At 41.3% G+C, this 23,860-nt stretch overlaps 1 protein-coding gene across 3 annotated transcripts in view; it reads right to left on the bottom strand.

Annotated features, from left to right (window-relative positions):
* LOC115577135 (gamma-aminobutyric acid receptor subunit gamma-3-like) overlaps nt 1-23,860 on the bottom strand; it is a 94,298-nt gene that overhangs the window by 62,205 nt on the left and 8,233 nt on the right. For 2 of the 3 annotated variants that reach the window (XM_030409965.1, XM_030409967.1), the window contains one exon: nt 1,364-1,431. The exons of the other annotated variant lie outside the window; for it this stretch is intronic. In XM_030409965.1, the coding sequence (XP_030265825.1) occupies nt 1,364-1,431 (68 nt within the window). The remainder of the gene's footprint in view (nt 1-1,363; nt 1,432-23,860) is intronic. 3 annotated transcript variants of the gene reach the window in all.

Below are 23,860 nucleotides of genomic sequence, written 5' to 3'. Positions count from 1 at the left end.
AACGTTATGTTACAGCATTGCTCTTTGTCAGCATTCCCTGCTTAGTCCCACCACCCCATCCCGGGCCTGAAAACCTTCTCCTCCCGGCAGTCAGAACTTCCTGAGCCGGCAGTGTAAACATCACCGACACTCCCCCAGCACTCCAAGCTCCCAGTCCAGAATGTTACTACACTGGATAGCTAAAGGCAGCTAGAGTCAGCAGCTGTTAGTGGTTACTCTGAAGGTATGCTGCCCCCTATTTGTTTGGAGTAGGAATTCAACAAGTGGCAAATTCTTACATTTTGCACATCTGAATAAACTTCTGGCAAATAGCAATAATAAAACATTAAATGGTGAAGACATGCAGGGAATTGCTAATAATCTACAGTAATGACATCCAGTGCAGAACATTAATTTATCATTCCTTTAAATTAATTCTGACTGAGCAGATGTAGTCTTGAATACTCTAAGTTGCAGGATAGTGCTGACAGTAAAAACGGCTAAATTGCTTTTATATCTGGATATATTTAATGTTGCCAGGCAACAGTCGCAACTCAACATCTGGTGGTAAGTTCAGCGATAAAATGCTTTCATTATCACGTCTCACTCATTTAATATTTGCAAAGCAATACATTTCTCATGTTTGGAGAGAGGATTTTCAAGCAGAAAAATTAATATGACATTTGAGTGTATTGACGGCAGCTGAATGTTTGCATTATACATAATGAAATGCTGCATCCATTTAGGCAGCCGCACTTCATTCAAGGCCAAACAACAGACTGCTTATGCCATCGGTTGTCTGAAAAGATGCTATTTGCTCATTACAGCTCATCAAGCTTTCAGTTTCAGCATTTTATATGTTTTATGGCATCTGATCAGACTTTCCATAATGAAATATGCATCGATCCATGTCCTGGAGTTTTTCCAACATATTTTTTTTCCTTCTAGTCAAACTTTGCTCTGGGAATTACCATGCTGGTGCAAAAGATCCAGTTGCTAAATAAAGCCAAAAAGCAGAAGCACTGGAAGAAAATAACTCTTTGTTATGCCCAAGCCTCCAAGGGCGTCTTCTTCCCTCCACAGAGACACTGCTGTCTAACTCGATTGCTTTCATAGCAGGATTCTATCATTCTTCTGGTTTTTTTTAAACTCAATCATTTGCTTAACCCAAGCTGATCCACAGGACGTTAACAAAGAGTCAGCGGCTGTCGTTTCTGGTCTTTTCTAATAACACAGTCAGCGGCCATGGCCACATGACCCCCAAAATACTGGCGTGAGCAATGACAGCATTCATGTACCATGATGCTTATGACGGACAATGGACAAACGTGTGTGTGTTTGTGTCACTGCAGTAGAAAGAAAGAGAGTGAATGCTTTCACTCACCATATCGATGGATGACACAGGCCCGATGCTGTTGACATATATGCCCACATCGATGACAGTTGGTTTCACTGCAAGAGCCAGAAGGAAGAACAGTGAGTGATTATAGCTGCACATATTGTAGGTGGGACAAGTGTTAGATTTATACACGCAATCATTCTGTTTTGTCATTCGTCAGTGTTTTCATCCTGCTGTCGTGTGCGACTGAACCTCCACGTGTGTCCATGGCCTTAAATCAAATCTATAATCAAGTTTAGAATGAGGCTCATCGTCATTCAATGTCATCTTGACAACTAAAACCAGTCTATTTCGCTTTTCGACGAAGGCAGAGCCATTCATCCATCCAGAGAGCAAAGATTTACCTTTAGAAATTTAGAAAGAGCTCCACCGTGCTTCCTGGAGCAGTTACTGTGTTACCATGGCAATTAATAGCATTTTCAGTCAGTATGTAGGATCTTGGCAACAACACTCGGGTTGGTTCTAGGAAGCAGAAATTGGAGCGGCAGTAACGTGGAACAGTACCAGACATAAATGCTGCAACAAAGAATGTTGGTTTTGGTTTGTTTCATTGCTGTAGAACAGGAAGAAAAAGAGTTTTCTCACTGCAGCATCTAAATCTAAGTAACACACCCACACACAGACACATACATACACACACACACAAACAAACCTTTTAGGTGGTGTTATACATGACATCACTTGTGACCACTTTTAGCCACATTAGCAACATGGCTCCATGGGTGGTATTGTCATTGTGTCGGTCTGTGTGGGTACACTTTGGTTAGATATATTGATCAGTGTAACAACACTGGCTGCTGACTTTAAGGATCTTCTGATGTTTTCACTAGCCGCACCATGAGCGTGTCATTGGTAGTTTTTTGTGGAACACAATCAATGCAATACTGAAAAGGTATTGTGTGGCTCCAGAGGAAGATTTACACATTCTGATCAATCAAGTGTTGTGGGGTTGAAGACTACAAGTTTGAAAATGAAAGCATCCCGTAGTGTTGATATTACCAGACCTCTGTAGCTTGCTCCTCATCAATTCGTGAGATTAGTGGCTTTAGGGCTGAACGATATTGGCGATATTTTTTAACCCTGCGATATATGTTGCGATATGAAAAAATACAGGAATTTTTCGTCAGATGACCTGAATAGCATTCTATGTGATGCTGCATTTCAAAATGATCAGCATTTATATTTCATATGAGCTTGTGCATGCGTGCGCCCTCCCAGAACTCCCATTCCCCAGCTGGCTTACTTTCATTTATAAAAATTACGCCTGTCTAATTTTCCTTCGGGTGCGGGTCGGGCGTTGGTAACAATTTATAGCGGGTCGGCACAGGTGCGAAATGTAATTTGTGCTACCGTAGGAAAACCGGTCGGATGCAGTTTTTAGTATGGCGTGTACGGGCGGGTTTTCAAAATAAGACCTGTGCAGGACTCTGCTTTGTGGTACCGATGTAAATAGTCAAACAAATGAATGGTGCTACCTCGTTGTGGCAACAAATGCAACACACTGTCGACACAGAACACGTGTTTGGTCAATATCATCCTTCTTGTAGCCAAAATAATTCCAGGTAACTGACGTTGCTTTTCTTTTTGGCACCAAGTCTTAGTTCTCACGATTTTCTCTTGTTCGTTGCTCATTTTTCAATGTTGTTACCAGCGACTCACTCCATGCGCAGGGGCTGGTCTGCTTAGGCACACTGATTAAGAACTAATGTGATTGGTGGATCGCCGTGCACAGTGTGTGTCAGGTGCCCTTGAAATTAGATGAGTTCATTTGCGTCCTACATAGCAGGCTCTGCGATGTGACTATTGCACACACGTACATCGCGATGGCGATGCTCAAACGATATATCGTGCAGCCCTAAGTGGCTTGTGGCTAAATTAGCTGCTACTAGCTAGCACATCCAAATCTCAGACCTGTCCATAGTGGACCTTCTGAGCTAATGCCTTTCCCATCAGCCTCAGCTATAATTTGTGTTTACTACAAATTAGCAAATGTTAGCATACTAGCATTCTGATTTTGAGCATATCAGAATGTGGACATTAGCATATAGCTCAAAGGAACACTGTGCCAATGTACACCCTCACAAAGCTTTACGTCTAGCTGTCAAGTCTCAGGCCCAATCCCAGGGTCACACTCGTGTTCCAGGTAAGTCTGCAAGGGCTAAGTGCTGTCCCACTATCAAATGCATGAGAGCTCTCTCACATTATGAGACATTATTTTATAATGTCTTTATGGCCACTTTCTGCATTTTCTGCTGACTTACAGAAAGTGGTCATGAATGGGGCTGAGGTGGGTTGCCTGAGAAAGCCTTTAACTTTTATAAAACAATGATAATTCAGATAATGGCACTTATGAAGGCTTATTCAAAGATGTTATTTCCCTGGAATTTTCAACTATTGCAACTATGTGCATTCCTGTTCTTTGTCTTTGTTTTTATTTGTACATATTTCAAAATGTCCACAGGGTAAGACGATGTCACTGAGTGCTGTCCCATTCTGGTTCTTTACCATTTCAAGACCTTGCAGCCTGTCTTACTCAAACACTTACCAGGTGGCACCAACTAAGTCTGTGAGGGTTCAGGGCTTAAGAATTTAGGGGGGACACTGGTATTGGCATTGGTCAGAATGAGTAGGCCCTTAGGATGCTCATAAGCACACTTCTGCTCAGACAGAAAGATCAGTGACAGGGCACTCATCATCTGAAGGTCATCATATGAATTATAATGTCACAAAGGGCCAGCGCTACAGCAGCCAAAGACATACCTTGTACTAAAAGACGCTGGCAATGCTTATCATCTACGGTCCAGAGAAGGTCAGTAAAGAGAGACTTGCGGAAATGTGTATGAAATGGGTTTAAACTACTGGGTTAATCCATTTCAGTGTTATCATTAGATCCCATTGAAACAAGCTTGAAAGTATTTCCCATGCACCGTTTCTCCATCACACTCTTTACACCGCGGGAAACTGTAGCCTAAAGTGCAGCGCTTCACTTCTGTGATTGCACAAAGACTAGACACACATTCTGTCTCACACACAAACACAATTTCCTCCCTTTAGAGTGCTCCCGTTCACAACAACTGCAGAGCCTCTCTCAGACAATAGTGTAAATGCAGGTTGAGCTGTTTTGATTACAACATAAATTGAGGTTAAGCACAGTGCATGCGAGAGAGCTCTTGTGTGTCTACCCCTGCGAGATAGTGCTATAGTTGGTTTGTATTATTTTTTGTAGGACTGTGACCGGCGGGTCGGACTTGTCTGGAATCTGCAGCCTGGACGTTCTGCCAAGTGGTGTGTTGTCAAAAGACTCTTTGGGAAGTGGAGTCTTTTTGAAAAACGCCCAAAAGAATCCAACTCAAGGGTGTTTCGTATGCACACGCAAACTACATTATGTTACAGATTCACTCTCTGCACTTTAGTCAAGTCAAATCATCCTTTGACTTGCTTCCTCTCTCAGGTGCACTGTTATCCATATTGTTACACCGAAGCGTTTGTGCTACGTTACCCTTGTCAGACATCCGCACAGCCTCAATTTAGCACGAGATTACGAAAAACTTTAAAAGCCCACAAAATTATGCTCAATCTATACCCTGAAGACGAGCTGCCTTACAGCAGTGTGTTTAACCCCTGACCCCGCTCAAGTCCGGCGGCTCTCTATCCAACAAGAAGGGTGTGCTGTTTTACAGAGCAGCTTCCAGGTATGAATGTCAGCACTACAGTGAATATAAAGCAGCTTGATGCAGAGAAAGACCACAAAAATGAATAAAATAACTCAGCTGTTAATGATTGGAATCTATTAATTGTTTCTCTACAGACTGCAGCGCTATTAGATAACCAAACATATGTACTTTGCGTGTAATCAAATCATGTTAGCTGTCACATGATTGGAATGAGTTACTTAATCATCCTGAGACTCATGTTCGATTGTTCCTCACGGTTCATTGACACTCAAGAATTTCTATATTGTTAAATTGTCAGCATCTTCACAGTCATGTCATTTCGTGTGCTGTGATGATGATAAGAATCGAGGTGCACGCGGGTGTATCTATGTGCGCACATCTGCGTGCAATGTCCCCAGGGACCTGCTGTGCTGGGCTACTGATGCAAACAGTTTTGGTTAGTGGAGGCCTGCTGGGAAGCGTTGATTCAATTCCAACAGCATGTTCTGCTCCACCAACTGGACAATGAGGGACAACAATGCAGATGCACATCTGAAATTAGTTTTTTGTCCACAATTCAGCTTGTTCTGCGCCTACAGATATCTCCTTGTAGACCTTAAGGTCGAAATCCTTTGAAATGTTGCCTTTTGCAATCACAGTGAGGACCGGGGAACCCTGTTCACCAACACTTTCTGTAGCTTTAAAGTGATGTACTGTATATTTCCACATCCTTATGCACACGTTAGTGGCACGGCCCTATGGATGACAATGGTGGCCAGCTGGTCTACCCCTGTGGTCCAGTATTTTACCATCTTTACAACAAGCTGAAACTATCTCGACTTGTGTAATTATGGATGTGTATTTTCAACAATTCAAAGTGTATCACAGTCTTTCTTGGCAGTAACTAATGTTAAAACATTTCATCCAAATAAGGTCCCATGGTGCCAACAGAAGGGCCGTGACTTTGCCTCTCTATTTTAACACACTACTCAGCAAGTAGCACTGCTGCCAGAAACTGAACTCCAGTCTATGTGGTGTAGTATTTTGACCCCACACCACCACTGTACGCTGGAGAGGAGTATTTTTGTTGATTCATGCTCTTTTTAATCATTTTAAGCCACATCATGGTTTCCTCTTGGCATCCTTCCGGTCATAGCGTAGCATCTCTAACCTTCTTTTGAGTAATGTCTGCCACCATTACTGGGCATCAAGCCCACGTTCAGGCTCAGAATCAAATCTTTATTGTCCATTTGGGGAAGTCTGGCATTGCAGGCGCGCAGGACAATACGTAATCACAATGTTCCAATTATAGAGAAATGCATAAGACGCATTCATTGTTCGTTTAGGGCGACCAGGGACTGTAGCATATTCCAACATGCATTGGGAAATCCCAGGACACACTGCCAGTCTCATAACATCAGAGGAAAAGACAGACGGAGGTAAACAGCATTCACACATTCGGGCAATGTAGCCCAAACTCATCTGCATGTTTGAGGATTAGGGGGCACAAACACCTGCAGGGAGACAGTAGGAGCCACTGTCCCTCCTGTGAGACCCATTTACAGTGAAAATTGACAAAATTGGAGGCCCACAGAAGTGCAAGCATGGAGGGGAAAAGCTGATCTGTTACAGCTTAGCAGGTCTGCAGCGTTTGGAAACTGGGACAACCTGAAGGGAATTGTCCTTAATTTACACCACAGTGCGTAATCAAGGTAGATGATGACATTCAGAATCTGCATAAGAATATGTTTAACACAGACATTAGTCTGCCTGGTTTGCCAAGTACAGTTAGATATATTTACCAGTGCAAAGCAGGAGGATATAACCACAGTGCCGTGTTTCCAGCCTCTCTTCAATCTTTTATTTTCCCCTCCCGTTGGAAGTGAGGGTGAGTCTCTGAACAAACACAACGTTCACAAAAGCTGAGCCGACCTGACACATGTCCAAATAACGCATGGCAGATTCATGTGGGATGTTGCATAGGTAATGATGACGCTGCTGTAAAAGAGAATATTCAGGACATATTTTCCCCGTCTTCTGTACTGCTTACTCCTTTTTATACTTCTGTTTGAGAGCTTGTTTTTCTCCCTTTCATCTCTCAGAGACAAAAAATAAGTTAAAAGGAAGCCAAGGTCTAATATATGGGAAGAAACTAAGACACCTGCCTTACTCTCTGTCTATCAACCCTATTTTCCACTTCTAATGGAGAAACCATGATCCACAGAGGCCAGATGAGTCCCTCTTCCTCCACTTCATGTTGCTCATCCTCCTCCTCGTCTTGCTTTTCAGAAAAGCATGACAGGCCCCATCTGTATTACCACATTACCCTGTGGGCCTCGATTAAGAAGAAAGGGCTTTTATGCCTGCTTGGCCTGGCTGGCATGACAAATGCATTACGCATTGTCAGCCCCGGCAAACAGGCGCACACACACATACACACACGTGTGCAGATGTACATATCCCAGCTGACCATTCATCTCCCATATGTTCAGTGTCCAAGGAACGCTGCACAGGGAGTACTGCAGGCCTCAGTGGGCTGTCAGATGGTATCCCGACGGGTTAGCCTCACATCTTCAGTCTCACTTTCAAAATAAATGTGCTGTAAAATAATTAATCACATGCTGTTTAGTAAAAGTCATCTCCAGTGCTTCAAGCCCTCTAGCCACTTGCCTCAAGTGACTCCATCAGAAAAACACTGCTTGACAAAGGCGCGGGGGCACTTTAAATATTCTGTTAAATACTTTGTCCACCCCAAAAAAACACATTAGCCCATACAGAAGCACAATTTCTGACAACACAGCATGTAAACTTTGCATTAAAACAGAGCTTTAAACCAAACTGCAATAACAGCACACAGGCTATCTAGAGTTTCACTGCATTCAGTATTGAACCTCCATTTAAAAATGAATTGGTTTTAACTGCAGATTGCATTGTCGGTTTTCTTCACCGCATGTCATTTTTAAGCTATGTCTTGAATGCTCCTTGGTCAAGCCCCCTAAGTTTTTATGTACACAAGCTTGTAACTGGGTAAATGGACAAGAAGGCTCGAGGAGCACATTTAGTTTGATACTGTGTGTTTGACCATCTTTCCCTGAAGACTGTGCAAAAGTCTGCAATTTTTTTTTTCATGATAATACTTTATAATCAGACTAATAAGCTTTAAATGGAGGCACTATAAACTTTCTATGGAAAAGTTTATTCCAGCTATAATTTTATAGTTACTGCTGTTTAATTTGTAGGACAGTACTCTAAAAAAAAACTATTATTTCTGTATAAAAAAAAAAATATTAAAAGCCTGTTTCTTCAGCATGCCACTTAAACCAATTTCTTTCTTTGTTTGGAATAAACATGTCCGCATATGTTGATGTATTCAGGGTAAGCAACTTCTCAACAAAGTTTAATTTATTTTTCAGTCCACGAACCTTGCAAGATCATTTTGTCTCCTAGAAACAGTTCATTTGGATCATTCAAGTGGAACAAATACAGTCTACACAAATACAGCCTCTGTTCAGTTATCCTTTTAACTTACAGTTATGGGTCGCACAGATCAAGTCACTTATGGACCCACAAGAGTATAGTCTGCACACACTGTAATCCATCACTCCATACTCTGTTGCACTGGTACAGCCCACATTGTCCACACATCATCTCATGCATGACCTCCCTCTTTCCTTGTTAGTACGTGTAAAAGCCCTGCGGCTCACATTGGCTCTGGGTTGGGCATGCATTGAAATGCTGTTACTGCAGTCACTACAGTGCACCAGCGGTGTGCATACAGCCTCTGTCCCTATAGTTCTATGTAACTGAAATGATGCACTGCATGGATTGGTTACATTGTGATAAAAGATTTAAACTGCATTCACCTAAAAATGTTTGGACAACTCCCGTTTTTGAGACACAAAGCTCACTATTGACTAAGTAAACGGGGAAGAACAGAGAACAAAGTTCTTACCTAAAAAGCCTCATCTAGTTTTATAGTACATATTTTATAGCAGCACCATGTTCCTGCAGTTCCTCCAGTTTTAGAACATGTCCAAACCCTACAATTTACTCATATTACTTGTGTCTTAAAAAATGTATCATAGATGTTAATAATTCATAAAATATTATTATTGCAAAAAAGCTGTTTTTTTGTCACTTACATTAAAAATAAAGCAGAATTTGAACTTTGGGAATAATAAAAAGATTTTAAGCTAGGGTTGTCTACAAGGCAGGTTCAAGCCAGTGTTTGTATCACCAAAATCAGGCCCTTCACCCAAAGTTTGCACCAAGACTGGGAGCAGAGAGATATTGCTATCATAGGTTTGTCCAAAGCAACTCAGAAGCCACATAATTAACATGTTTAATTAACATGTTTAATTTTGTTTGTTAAATCAGCACAGTGTAAAAATAACAAGTGGGCTTTTACAGGGGCTATATATGACACTATTAGTCTGCTAGATGCAGTGGCTACCTGGGGACACCATTGTTTGTCTGGCAACCTCATGTTCACAACTCCAAGAGCCTACTTTTGACTGGCATAGAGCCGATACAGAGCCAGACTCTCTGATTTCCAACCTTTGTGCTAAACTTGGCTGATTGTCTGCTGGCGGGAGCTTCATATTGTTGTTGAATTATTAAATGTTGAACTATTCCTTTAAACAATGGTGCCATTATTAGGCAAAAATGCAAAAAAAATTAAAACAAATAAAAAAATCAGTGACAGGAGATTTAAGTGGGAGTAGTAGGAGTTTCTATTACAGCAAAATGGGCGTGACCCCCCACCAGCTTCCCACAACTCTGCCCCAGATGCTACCAAGAACCGGTCCAGAGACCCCAGTGTCTCAGCTCAGACCACCATCCGCAACTACTTTTTCAAAAGGGAACGGTACTGCTCCTACACAAGTCATCAGTTAGTGTTGTAATTTACCCTTGTTCATAGCATCAGTACCCATGTTTATGTGCGCTGACAACAGGAATATTTGTGTCAGCCCCCCTGGTGTCAGCCCTCTAATGGTAATCACAAGTAGGCCATGCAGCCACTTCTTTTTGTCTTCCCGACTCCCCTTTGGCATTACAGTTTGATTGAAGCATGTCAAAACAAGTACAAAAAAAATTAATAAACTGAGTCGACTGATGTTGGTTCCCTTTTCTCCTGCAAGTCTTTAAATGGTATAAGACATTACTGGTTGATTATTAAATACAGCACAAATGATTGAATAATGATGCGATGAACGATGCTTCCGAATAGCATCAGTGTGCCATTGTTTCTTCTAATATTAATGTGGCACTAAAAACGAGGTGATAAGCGTGCAGCACCAAAGCGGAGGTATAATAAATGTAATAGGTCTATATGCGATGAGGGGGTTGCACGGTAACACCTAATCTTTATGTATGTGGCTGCAGCAGCTCCACTTGTGAAGGAAACCTCACTCTGCTGTCTTTTTCCAGCAGTTCTCAGCCTTCATGGCACTGCACCACACATTGGCAAAACTACAAATTTCCTAGGCGCATACACACACACTCACTCACACACATTGTTGATTAGTGAAAAATGTCAAAACCATTGAGGAGCGCCAGAAAACAAACAGCTAAAGGACTTGACGGGTTTACGTAAGAGGCTCCCTTGGCGAAGTTTTAAGACAATCGACCCAATGAATTTGTTGGATAATTTATTGATTTAGTTAACATTTAAGACAAATGTCAAGGCATACATCGGCTCACTTCAAATGTAGGGCTTCTCACGTTGCTTGAAAACCACCGGACAAGTAAATAGAGATACCGAGGTAGAGAAAAAAGGTTGGTGGACACATCCCTTGTTTTGTATTTGCATCTAAGCGGTGCATTTTTTAGATTAGCAGTCCAATATAATCTAAATACGTCTCTATTTAGCCTGTCCTCATCAGACAAATGACCACAGAGGTCGAATGTAAAAGCAGGTTATTATGACCCATACTGGTGTTTGTTGTTGTTGAACTTGATTGTTAGTAATAAAGTCCTAAATTCTTGCAATGTAGGATTTCTAGATGGCAGTGCTGCTTTTCTTCTCACTCCACCGTATCTCAAATACAAGCCTGTTTGGCTGTAACGGTATGATATACAAATGTGAACATTTGGCTGTAAAGTACACCTAAAGCTCACGCTAGCTTTTGCAAACTGCTATTCCATTCCATATATCAAGAGCTCCATCTCTTTTTTTTTGTGTATAAGCCTGTAATAAAGTCACATAGCTTAAACTGAGATTGACAAGAGGTCATAGGTTCAACGCAGAGCTACTCTCTGTATCTGTGAGTTGTTTTTGCTTTAATATCACACCGCGAGGTGACATGAACACAAGTGGGACTGCTGCCAAGTGTTGAGGATGAATCGAGCTGAATGTCTCACTGCTGGCCATTGATCAAGCTGCGCAGTGTGATTCCATAGATTGTAGCAAGGTGTGTATGATGTCTATGTGTTTAGATTTCACTCACATATGGCAGAGAATTTCTCCAGTTCAAAAACAATGTAAGTGTTATCCATCACTGTTACCATATAGTTGCTGTTGGAATCTTTGCAGCAGAACCATTATTTTTACTATCAAGCCCGCATGTTAGGTAGAAAAACAAATGCAATTATAAACAGCAATGACCCTCTCCGTCATTTTAAGTCAATGACGCTTTGAAAAAAAATGTAGTTCTGTAGTTCATCACACTAGGGCTTAACCCGGCCAATCAAACTATTTCTGCATCCAAGAGATGTTTAAATAACTCAAGCTACTTACTGCGTGTGGAGGCCATAAGCCATCTGGTTCTCCCAAGCAGGAAGAGGCCAAGCCTAAAATTATTTGCAAATGGTATTTGACCCACATCCGCACATTTCAGCAGGAACTCAGTCAAAGGACAAGATGCAGCCAGCCATCTGCACCCAACTCCATCCAAACTGCTGGGGAACTGCAGTCCTTGATACGCAGGTGATGTTTTCTTCCGCCCAGAAAAGTGGTATCATTTGACAGCCTTGCCTCCGGCAGATACTACAGGTCCGGCAGTAGACTCAGAGCAGCTGATTATTATTCTTATGAAGTTGTCTAAGACGATGTATTTTTCAGAAAACATATGGGATGTGACTGCTGCCTAATATGATTAATTTGATGCTACACAGCAAAGACAAACCAGGAGACAGCTTGATAGAGGAGCCTCATCGACTGTGCCTAAACCTTTCCAGAGAGTTATTGATTGAAGTGTCATAACATTTTATTTAGTTAAAGACATTTTAGATCAAGCGTGAACACACACCTTGACAAATCATTGCGAAATTCAATTTCAAGTGAAATAGTTTAAAAATGAAAGCCTTCAGTGCTTCAAGTTCTTCACTCCCACGTTTTTGGAAAGTTTCCGTATTTGCTCTTTTGAGTTAGATGAGAGGATTGATGCCACTCTTCTGAGAGTGTAGGCTAAATACGTAGCTAGAGCCAGCAGCTGGTTATTTTCAGAAGAAACTGTTAGCCTGGCTGTCTGCTCACTCGTCTGTCAGACTGTTTCTTGGCTCTGAGCAGTCAGTAGGCGAGCAGCAGAGACTTCAGAAAGTTACTGATCCCAACCAATAAGTAGTAACGTTACAGCACATGACCCCTTTAAAACTGCAATATGCATTGATAAACTTTCGACCATATGGTAAAGATAAAGGTAAAATAAGGTGTTAATTAGTGCGCCTTATTGACAGATTGATTTCTGTTGATAGTTGATATGGAGAGAAGTTTCTTCTTTTCACATTCAAGTACAGAGATGTTTCTCATTCCTTTGGAGTCATGCTTCCAGCCACTTGATGAATGTAAGTACAAAATTCACTCTATTATAGTTCAGTTGTTTTTGTCTCCTGAGGAAAATCTCTGGATTTTAGCTGCTGAATGCTCTGTTGCACATGTCTACCAGCTAGTTATTACCAACTCTGGCTTTCTACCATTTGATGCGGGGCATAGAGAACGGCTCAGGACACTTTTTCCCATCCAAACTCAACCAACTCTGCAAGAGCTGTAACGGAGCCCAACTTGATTTCTGTTCTTTTACAAACCGGACTTGAGCCTGACACAGCTTGCCTGTTTAGCTTTATTACATCACATTTATAAATATGCATCCCCTACTGACATCATTTCTACATCATTTTTGTCTGAACCCGGCCTGGCCCACTAGATCCTGACAGGTTGGGTTTGAGTTGGGTCTCCATGCCCTAGCTGGCAGAGAACCAAAAAGAAGAGAACCAATAGAGACATTTGTGGGCATGACAGAAACCAGTATTTAAAGCATTGTTAAAATACTGGCCATAGCCACTGTAAGTAGAAGCAAAGCAGTTACACTTGTCTTCTAGCTTATCTTTAAGGATACTCAATATCCAGCAAAAATGTGGCTGTGCTGAGCTGTCTGTAGATCGACTAGGAACTTGTAGCATTATTGCTGACGCATGTTTGCTCAGCAAATCTTCCCTGCAAAAACAAATATATTTAAATTAAGGAGTGCAGATTACCCAGGTGACCCTGCAGAGTCTAGCCCATTTCGCCAGACAGAGATAAAAGATGACATAAGGTGTGCAGAGAATTTGGTAAAAGCTCATATATTGTTCTCATGAACGCATAAAAAAAGTCGTGTACGTCCTAATGAAACGACATTCCCATCAGACTGATACTGACTGTCTGTGTAGGTGTGTATACAGTGTGTATTTGTGAATTGGGCTTGTAGGTGTGTGTGGGGGGGGGGAAGGGGCTGAGGGAGCATATACTGTACCAGATTGTATTCAGCTCCCTGAATCCAATCTAATAGATCTGAGAAGGGAAGGTATTTCTCTTCCCTCTGAGGTTTAATGAGAACCAGGCGGAGGGAAAGGTCTCACTGCTTATGAATCGCCAACAGGCAATCACGCAGCCAACGCCGAGCAATAACTCAGCAAAATAGAGGAGGGGGTGGAGGGTGCTTGCCAAAACCAACACACACATTAAAGCTCGCAATGAGGAGGGCGTTTAATAAATTACCACTCAATTCAATTTCCGTTAATACTTCAAGAATAATAAAATAATCACAACAAGCGCTTCTACCTGCTTTCCCTGGTAATTGAGAAGCGTATCATCCATTCATTATATCAATTACTTTTTTAATTGACTGAATTGAATGTGACCCACCAGCTACTACATGGACGTTAACATCAATTTTAAGACTTTGTTCACGCTGTCGAGGATTATTGAGGAAATGGATGCAAATATGAAGCTTTTTGGATCAGCTAGGGCTAATCCCAGGATACTGTGTTAACATCACTACTGGATATATTTATAATAATGCTAATAGGCGTTGGACGTCTGCCATGAGGGAGGTTAATGCTATAATCTCTTTGATGGGGGAAGAGACAGAATATTATGTGCTTTATTCACACACGCCCAACGAGGCTCCAGTCTGACGCAAGACTGATAGAAGAGACAGGTCCTTGGTGACTGGCGTCGCAACTTTTTCACAATCAACTCTGTCACTTAAACCAAGGAAATCAAAATCAGAGACACCCGTCACAGCTGGAGATTCTGGAGAATTAATTCGACTTTCTGTCCATCAGGTAAACAATGAATTATGCATTATTTTGCTCCCACGGTGCCATCACAACAACAGAAACTGCCTGTTGCCACACAAGCTAATGTGGAGGATGAGATTTTAGCGGTTTCAGGCCTTCAGAAAAAATGCCTTGTCTGTCTGTAGTGAAGTGAGCTGTCGAGACAGTGGCAAAACATTGACATGCATACAATGTTTGTTAAAAGTGAATGAATTTAAATATTCACCTTTAATAAATAAATGCATTCTCAATACAAAATACTTTTCATGGAGACATGCTGGAGACTTTTTTCTTTTGTGAGAAGTTTGGTCAGTTCAGGAAATAAATAACTATCACCTGTCCAGTCCCTTGGGGCGAGACCATGGGTGGGGCTTGGTGTTACAGACGGCGGCCATGACAGAAGGCTTTTCACATTAAAATGGTTTCCTGTGGGGCAGCTGGCTGCAAGGAATTTTGTGATTGACTTTGCGCAGTTTTGGGAATGTAATCAAAAATGCAATTAAATGACAATGACACAGGGTCTAAAAAGCTGTGATTGGAGGGGCTGTTTCTTCAAATTGGCACCGACAATGCAGCTCTAACAAGAAAATGCTCCCTTGCACTAAAGACTGTGTTTTGCAGGTAGGAGCATTTAGTGACGAAACACATTTTTAATTACATATGTGTGGTTCTCACTGAGCAGCCACTCGGCTGGGGCTCACTTTCACATTAATCCTCCACAGCAAACAAACACCTCCATCACAGGTGTCCAGTTAAACTGTCCCATTGCTAAGAAAAATCCATTTTCTAATGATCCAGAATACAGAATTGTCAGTGGCCACAGTGTAATGACATGTAACACACCTCCTCTATTTGTTTTCTGTTGTGGCATGGAATTTACTGCATTCCCTTGTTGGATTTGTTTTTATTAAAAGGCATTTTAAATCTTTAGTAAAATCCTAAAAGTGTAATCTGAACTACATATTGTTGCCAGAGAATCATTACACACACACACACACACACACACAAAATGCTCTATCAAAATGGTCCATCTGATTTGCCCTCCACAGAAGCTCTACTGAATGCCTATCCGAACCAACCTCCCTGCAATCCCTGGCTAACCAGCAGTGCTTTGGCTGGAGTGGAGTGGACATGGGAGACCCAGATGGAAATCGATTAAATGGTTAGAGCTCACAGGGATGGGAAATGTGTCAGCCATGATCCAGACCCAGCTTGGTCTTATTACCACCTAATGCACTTCACTGTGGTATCAGACCCTCTTTAAAGCTCGACATGATTGCTTGGTCATTCCTTTGTGGTTTCTCATTAAATCGGGAACGGTGAAGGAATGAAAGCCTCACAACCACTCTTTGGAGATGAATTAACATTTTAAGAGAAGCTAAATTTCTGGTCAAGGCCTGCTGTTCGTGTCCTCAGACAGTGTGTGTGCTTTATTGTTAAAAAAAAAAAAAAAAAAAAAAGGCCCAGGAAACTGAACTAATTTGCAAATATTTCTGTCAGCATATTTTACCTCCATATTTTTAAGCGTTAAGGTGGCATAGAAGTTTTTTTTCTGAATCCTCATTGATTTGCTAATTTATGCAGCAAGGTTCCCTCAAATATAATGAGATCATCTTATCGGTAAGTACGAGCTATGATCATCACAATGCCTGTCAACACACAGGCAGACATCTCCATGGCAACGTAAAGTCCCAGACGCAGTGTACCGCGCTGGCAGATGACAACACATGACATGATATCATTATCGACATGAAAAATTCATCGACCTTTTAATTTGCGGCTTGTTTTAAAACATGATGCTCACCCATTTGTTGAGGAAGTCAGTGTCATAGGGCATTTGATGATGTAATATAGTAATGTAGATGCCAGGATTGAATGCACGAAATGAAAAGGAATCAGGGGTTTTCAATTTTCAGTTTGAACAGCCTGAAAGTTTAGGAAGTCCGAGACATTACATCATTAAGCACACACACCCAAACACACACACACACACACACACACACACACACACAGCAGAAGAGACATTTGCATCATAGAGCTCATTAAAGGTTACTAAACCCGCCAGCTTGTGTGTAGCCATTTATGTCTGCTGCTTCTGTGTGTGTGTGTGTGTGTGTGTGTGTGAGCACCTAGTGTGCTGGAAGCTCCTGCACCTCCCTCCCGCAGGTGATTGTCAGCTTGGCTAACCTGGCTAGCTGAGATGTGAGGAGAAGCATTTGCCAGCATCTAAACTCCTCTTCATCTAATGAAATGTCACAGGACTTGAAATATCGAGGGGGCTCGTCTGGGAACCCTCCTTTCAGCTGGCGAGGTGTCACCGCTGTGCCAAATGTCAGCTCTGTGAGGATCAAGGAGGAAAAGGCCTGCCAGGGCCGAGTCAGCCTCAAACCCACTGAGATTTGAGCCAGAGGTGGAAAGAGCAACTATTTTACTCCAGCGCAATTGCTGTATTTGTGGGTGTGAACTCTTCCTTCTTACCAGGAAGTCATCAATCAGACTTTAAAAGTGACATACACACTGTCACTGTCATATAGAGAGAGATGGATTCAACAACATTACACTTTTCAGCTTTGTATGTCTTTCGGTATAAAACTGTCACAGACCGGGTAAATCAGGATCTTAAGAGTATTGCAGTTTTACAGCAGTTTTTATCTCTTGCTGCTCTTAAAAGCTGCCAAGTTGCAAATGTGTATCCTGCAGCTTTTAAGTTAAAAATAGCCAATTTCTTTAGAGCTGAAAAAAAAAAAAAAAAAAGCATTCTCATTCCTTGTGGGAAATCATTCATCATGTTTATCTGCAAAGAGTTCATTTTAGGGCTGCAACAATAGATACATCAACAGAAAATATATCAGCAACTGTTTTGATAGCTAATAAGTGTTTTGTCATATTTTTTTTTGGGTTCCATCCTCTCAAATGTAATGAATAACATCAATAAAACGTGCGTGTCCCCTCAGTGTTGTTGTGAGGCAGCAGCCGCATGTAAGCTCGCCACTGTAGTCGCCGCTGTTCACTTAATAAGAAAATAATAAACGGGACATGGAGACGTAACATTAGTGCACTGAGCAGCAACATACCTCTCGCCACTTAATTGTGCTCTCTGATGGGAAGCCTTTTAAATCATGATGTTACAATGATCAGGGATTAGCAGCCCAACCCTCGTCGTGACCCGCTGTCTTTGTCATGTGACAGGTAGCTGAATGTCTCTGGGTATAATACATCCTGTTAGTTTAAGAACCAAGACACATCAAACCAACATCAATGAACTAGCACAGAAGAAAGTCAACTGGCAAAAGAGGCCACCACAAGCCAGAGACACAGGCAATCTAGTGCAGGACACAGATACTCACTGCTGGTCTCTTTTCAATCAATCTAAATGTTAAGCGGCTTCCCTTGAGTCAAAACACACCCAAATATATTCAACTTAAATGACTAAACATTATAGTGTATTTTAAATACCACTTCTAACTGATTATGATCCAGCTGGGTAGTTTGAGTGATGAAAATTATACCCTGTTAAGAAAGTATTAATTCCAATCCATTAACTGTGTGTAATGATTTCAATGTTAGGCGTTTCAATCGGAAAATCTGCAACGAGGTGTACACTGTATTTTTCAGAATGAGCCTGTTGTGTTCATTTGAGCGTGTCTTTTCTGGGTTGTTGATCATGCCGCCTTTTGAAGATTCTAAACTCAAACCAGAAAACTAAATGAAAGCTTTAAGTCTGAAGAAGAAGGAGCTTGCATCTGAGTCCATCCATTTCTGATCTTTAAAGAACCTGCATGACCCTCTGTTCATTAGAGAAGGGCAAGCCAATTAACCAGCTCTACCTGTGTTTGTGATTTAGTCGACCACCTTTTCAGGTAGACGTGCATCCTTAAGTTCACTGATCAAAGAGCACCAAAGAAGCATCCACTGATGGAAGTTCCTTGAGGATGTGAGACTTTTATTTCCTGCAAAAATATAACTTGGTGGTGGCTTTTTTCCTTTCCAGTTGCAGACCTAATAAAAGAATCCATTGTAGAGTTTGTCGAGACTTGTCGGATGTCATGCTGACCCACAGCTTGAAGAAACACCCATAAAGGCTGAAAAGTCTGTGAAATGTGCTTGTTATTACAGGTTTTCAATGTTGACTGAGCCGAGAGTCAGGAACAGCTGACACTGTGTATGCTTTCAAGAAAACTTTGCACTTAATTTAACAGCACCTTTCACGACATTTTAGCAAGAAAACCGAGCTTCTAGATTAGCTGCAAGACTTTCAAACACATGGTAGTCGCTGACTGACGCAAGAGTGGGCTTCAAGCGTTGGTGCCTCAGTACTGTCTGGACACCAACACAGATTAACACGGAACACAAGAGTACAGCTGAGTCTGCGGGGAATATCTGTGGTTTTAGATAGCTATGGGGACCAAATTTCATTACAAAGTGAGACATTTCAGCCTCAACCTATTGTAAAATCATGGCTTCACATTTAGCATTACTGCCATCCTCATCTTGGGTTTTTCTAGCCAGAACTGAACATAATTGGACAAAAGAGTGGCACTGGGGGAGGATACATACTGTCACGCCACATCTCCTGAATGAATGTGACAGAAATTCCAAGCACATACCGTGGGAGCACCTTGTCCATCACAAGGTAGCCAAGCCCTGAAGCATACACTGCTTTATCATAACTTTTACTCTATATGGGACCATCATTTACAAACTAAACATCATGCTTTATTGAAGAAGACCTGAAACTAACATTTGAGACCATAAACTCATTAGAAAACTGTTTACTGAGTTTATAAACCAAGTGAGAAGTAGGGTCATTTTCTCATATGCTTACATACAACTCAACTTTCTTTCTGAAACCAGCAGCTGTTACAAAGAATGCAGGTGTAAGGCACTTCTGCAGTGGCTTCACTTTTCAGACCAGAAAGCTCCATCCATAATTTATACGGCCAATCTCGACTAAAGTGGCTGACCACTCCACTGACTTAAACAAACGGACTCTTCTGGTTCGAGTTGCCAACTTCTTCCTCACATTTGTTCTTTTTTTACTCAAGCACGTGATTGGCAAAATAGCATTAGCGCACTCATCTTAAAAGAGTCCCTTTCACCCCAGATGTAGTGCCATCATCTTCACTTCACTCCAATTCATCTCTAGTTTAAGCTTAAATCACAGCGTTTGAGTCCAAGACAAACACTTCCTTGTTATTTCTGGCACTGGGATCCAAAAAAAGAATCCTAACTCCAACTGAACTTCCTCAGCAAATAATGTTAAGATTCCTCAAATCTGATTTGCACTGGTTTCATGCTTTAATAAAACAAAGGATACGTCTAAATCTTTTATCAAACAAGAGGAAAATGTAGGGCTGCTGCCGTGTACTGTACAAGGTTATGAGTAGAATAGGCCAAATGCTGCCATGCCAGCATCCCATCCTCTGCTCCCATGCTTCGCCCTGGGGTGATGGAATCTGACATGACTTCTGAAGTGGATCTATGAGATTTTAATATAGAATGCAAAGTGGGTCAGACTTCCACTTGTATTCCAAAAAGCCTCAAATGTAGACCGCAAATACCGGACATGAATTATGTACCAACATGCTGTAATTGACAGTAAGGAGTGGGAGGTTTAGAGGGGAAAGAAAGTAATAAAGGGAGGGTCGCAAACGGATGGAGGGAGGATTGGGGGGGGGGCAAAGAAGAGCGAGGTGACTGAGAGAAACAGATGGAGAGAGAGACAGGAAACAGCTGCAAACAGATGATGTCTGAGCAGCTTTGGTTTCTATTTCTGACACACACCTGGCTTTTATCTGAATCAAAGTCCATCTCTTAAGTGGCACACACACACACACACTCACACACATTTAGATCATGCATATAATTAAAGGGTAATGAAAGCCAAACCTGTGACCACAAGTATTATAAATAAACAAAAGCAAAAGAATAAATAGATAAAAGTATCGTACAACTACAAACGGTAGCTGCCTGTTGATTACAGTTAGTCACACTCACACCTTCCATTAAAATGCACACACACTCCTTTTCTTTTCACTGCCATCCACAGCCTTTATCATAATCACCAGACTTATTCAGGGAGGCTGTAATGGTGGATATGATTGCAGCAACCTGGTCAATCAGTGTGGATCAATAGTGCGTTAGCTATGGACAATTACAGCCCTCCGTCGTCGTCACCTGCTGCGATCAGAGCCGAGCTGCAACTGCGTTAGCTTCCTGGGTAAACTGAAAAGCTGCCAGGCTGAATGTATTTACGTGCAGGCTGACACTGAACTCTCTACCTAATCTAAGGAGCTTGTTCAGAATGACGTTTTTGAAAAAAAAATTGAGGATTTCTTGACTTTAATCTGATATGATCCAGTTTGTTTACTCTGGTATGTTCCAGTTGTTTTCAACAAGTCAAGGGATTTTAAATAAGGACTATTACTTAAAGCAGTAACTACTTAATCAGATGTTATGTCTCCACATTGTGGTTAAGGAGTATTATCTCTAATGAAGTAATGACTCTGGTAAGTCAAACTGTCACAGGAATCTGTTCACAGCACCTGTACGTTTTATCAAAAAGATACAGATAGCTGACACAAGTATATAAATAATTGTGTCAAAACATGAAGCAATAAAATATATTGCCATATTGATTTTTTTTGCTCCAAATCCTGCTCTGCTGACTGCATTCATTTCCTTTTATTTTTCAGCCATAGTGTATATTATTTTATTTAGAGGCACGTATTGGCCTGAAGTCCTTGTCTAACATCAGTGTTTGGTTTGACTGTTCTGGGCTACTGTAGAAACACAGCAGTACAATATGGACTTCTTGCAAGAGTACCTGCTCCAATCTCAGGTTTCAAGGGATTAAACACCAATGGAAACGCAGTTATGAATGTTATAATCCATTTCAACCATAGATCCCTCTAAATCCACTGCACCTGTCAGATACTATAAACTCAACAGACAAGACACACAAATTCATAGATTCAGTATGACTAACACTTCTCATGGATATTACTATCAAATAGTCCATGAGCCCACTTAGAAATAATAGATGCCACTTGCACATCCAGAACTTGGCTAGGAATCAATACGTTTTTACATTTTATTCAGAAACAAAGTCATCCAGATAGTTTTTTTTTACACATTCATGGTTAGACTGCAATCAAGAAGTGATATTGTAATAAACTGGCACCATCAACAGCATGCCAAATCGGCTATTTTGGCATGCTGTTGATGGTGCCAGTTTATTACAATATTGCCAGAAAAACGTTGCTTACACTGTAGTCCACAGTGTAACTCACACAATCCACCCAGCAACGTTTACTTTCTGTTATATGCTGCAAAGGATCAGGGGAGTGGTAGGCAGGCTTTAATAGAAGTGCGTAGGAGAGTGCATTTCCTGGGTCGGAAGTTTAATATGGCCGTATCTTGAATCAAAAGTAATTGAGCTTGTTTGGTTTAGAAGATATTTTTTCACTCACGCAAGAGGCTTCATCAGTTTTACTAGGAATCATAATAGTAGCCCCATAGTGACCTTAACACACTGTACCATGTTCCATGATTAGGTCAAATAGGCAACGCTTTCATCATTTATAACTTGTTATCCAACAGTGGGTTGTATCTCCCAGTCTGCGAGGTGGACCTAAAGGAAAGGCTGTCTATTTCATTTTGTTATTGTCAACAAATCATGTAAAAAGTATTTTAATCAACTAAGCTTTCTGACTTCCCTTTATTAACAACTCAGATACATTGATTCATTTTTTAAAAAGGCTTGGTATTTTTCTAAATCAGCTGGGCACTTAAGTTTTTAGCAGATGTAAAACAATAGCAAAAACTGCATTTTGGGGGGCCTATTATCAGCGGCGATAAATACACCTTTGGTTCTCTAGTGAGTATTGAAAGCAGCAGGGCTGTGTTTGTGTTGGAGTCTAACCAAATTCCAGTACAACAGCGTGGCTTACTGATGTGTTCAGAGCTCTTTGGCACAGAGGAACAGCTCTGGATACATACAGTATGTGTTGGTTGGATCAATATACTTGAACTCTTTTAAAAATCTATTTCTTAATTTGTTGGATGACCAGTGTATTTTTAGACTGTGGCTCAGACCTAACTTTAATCAAACTCCTCGATTCAACTGTGGCTCGGGAATTCTAAATGTGCGTGGCTGCAGAGCCCTCACAGCATACAAAGCCCTCTTCTCTAACCCGCTTTGTCCTCAATTCCCTGGTGAGCACACACACAAACACAGACACACTTGCCAAGGCTCTGGCACACACACACACGCACACAGACGTCGTTGTACAGTACACGAGGATCACACAGACCGCACACAGTGATCACGCCGGGAATCCAAAAGGAAAGTGACACAATAGGGACACAAAAGCATCTCATCTTCATCTAAGGCGAACTGCTCCTTATCGGTTAAGGTGAGGCTCAACACTTGTTCTGCTCAGGGGAAATGTGGGTCGCATTTTCACAAGTGGACCAGTCAACCACTTAACATGAAGATTAGGCTCACTGCTGCATTCAGATCACTGGAAAAGACAGGAGGAAAACAAACACGGGAGCGGAGATAATAACCCTGTTCTGTTGTATCCTGAATTTCTACTTTTTATTTCTCGTGTTTCGCCTCACTGCTGTGGAACTTTTTAAAGTACAGGCCTGCCTCTAGAAACAGGAGCATTGCTTAGTTTGCCTGGAGCTGAAATAGTTCCATAAACTTTATACATATATATATAAACACACAGACAGAGCTCCAAAATAACAGTTTACACTGGCTCCACCGGTGCACCTAACATTTTCATTTAGGTGCATCTTATTACACATCTTAATTGAATTTCTTTACACATTACATGCAAACAGGATTTAAAAAGCAGATAAGTTCGTTCTTCATTTAAATCACCACATGCAACTACAATTCTTTAAAAAGAATCCCACAAAATAATCCTACTAAAAACTGTACAGGCTAGAATTTGTTCACAGGCATCTGTCTACACTCCCAGATGGCGTTCCTTGTATCTCTTTTTCTTATTTAACCAGGCCTGCAAAACATGACGTACACCGGTGGAACCAATGAAAATGTTTGTGTGTCCAGAAGAGTCGCACCCTGGAGCCGTGATATAGTTTAATTATACATAACTGTACATGAATATTATATGTTTTACGAGGGCAACCTCTGTAACCATATCATTAAATTCCCTAGGATTGGGTTATATTACTTTTTTACTGTTAAAAGTAATGTATTGCTTTTACCCAAACCACGATACTTGCTCCGTTTATTATATGCAATTTATTATCA

Source organism: Sparus aurata, chromosome 24 (assembly GCF_900880675.1).
Source record: "Sparus aurata chromosome 24, fSpaAur1.1, whole genome shotgun sequence".
NCBI lineage: Eukaryota > Metazoa > Chordata > Actinopteri > Spariformes > Sparidae > Sparus > Sparus aurata.
The sequence above is the reverse complement of the archived record's forward strand: the minus strand, read 5'-3'. Positions and strand labels throughout refer to the sequence as shown.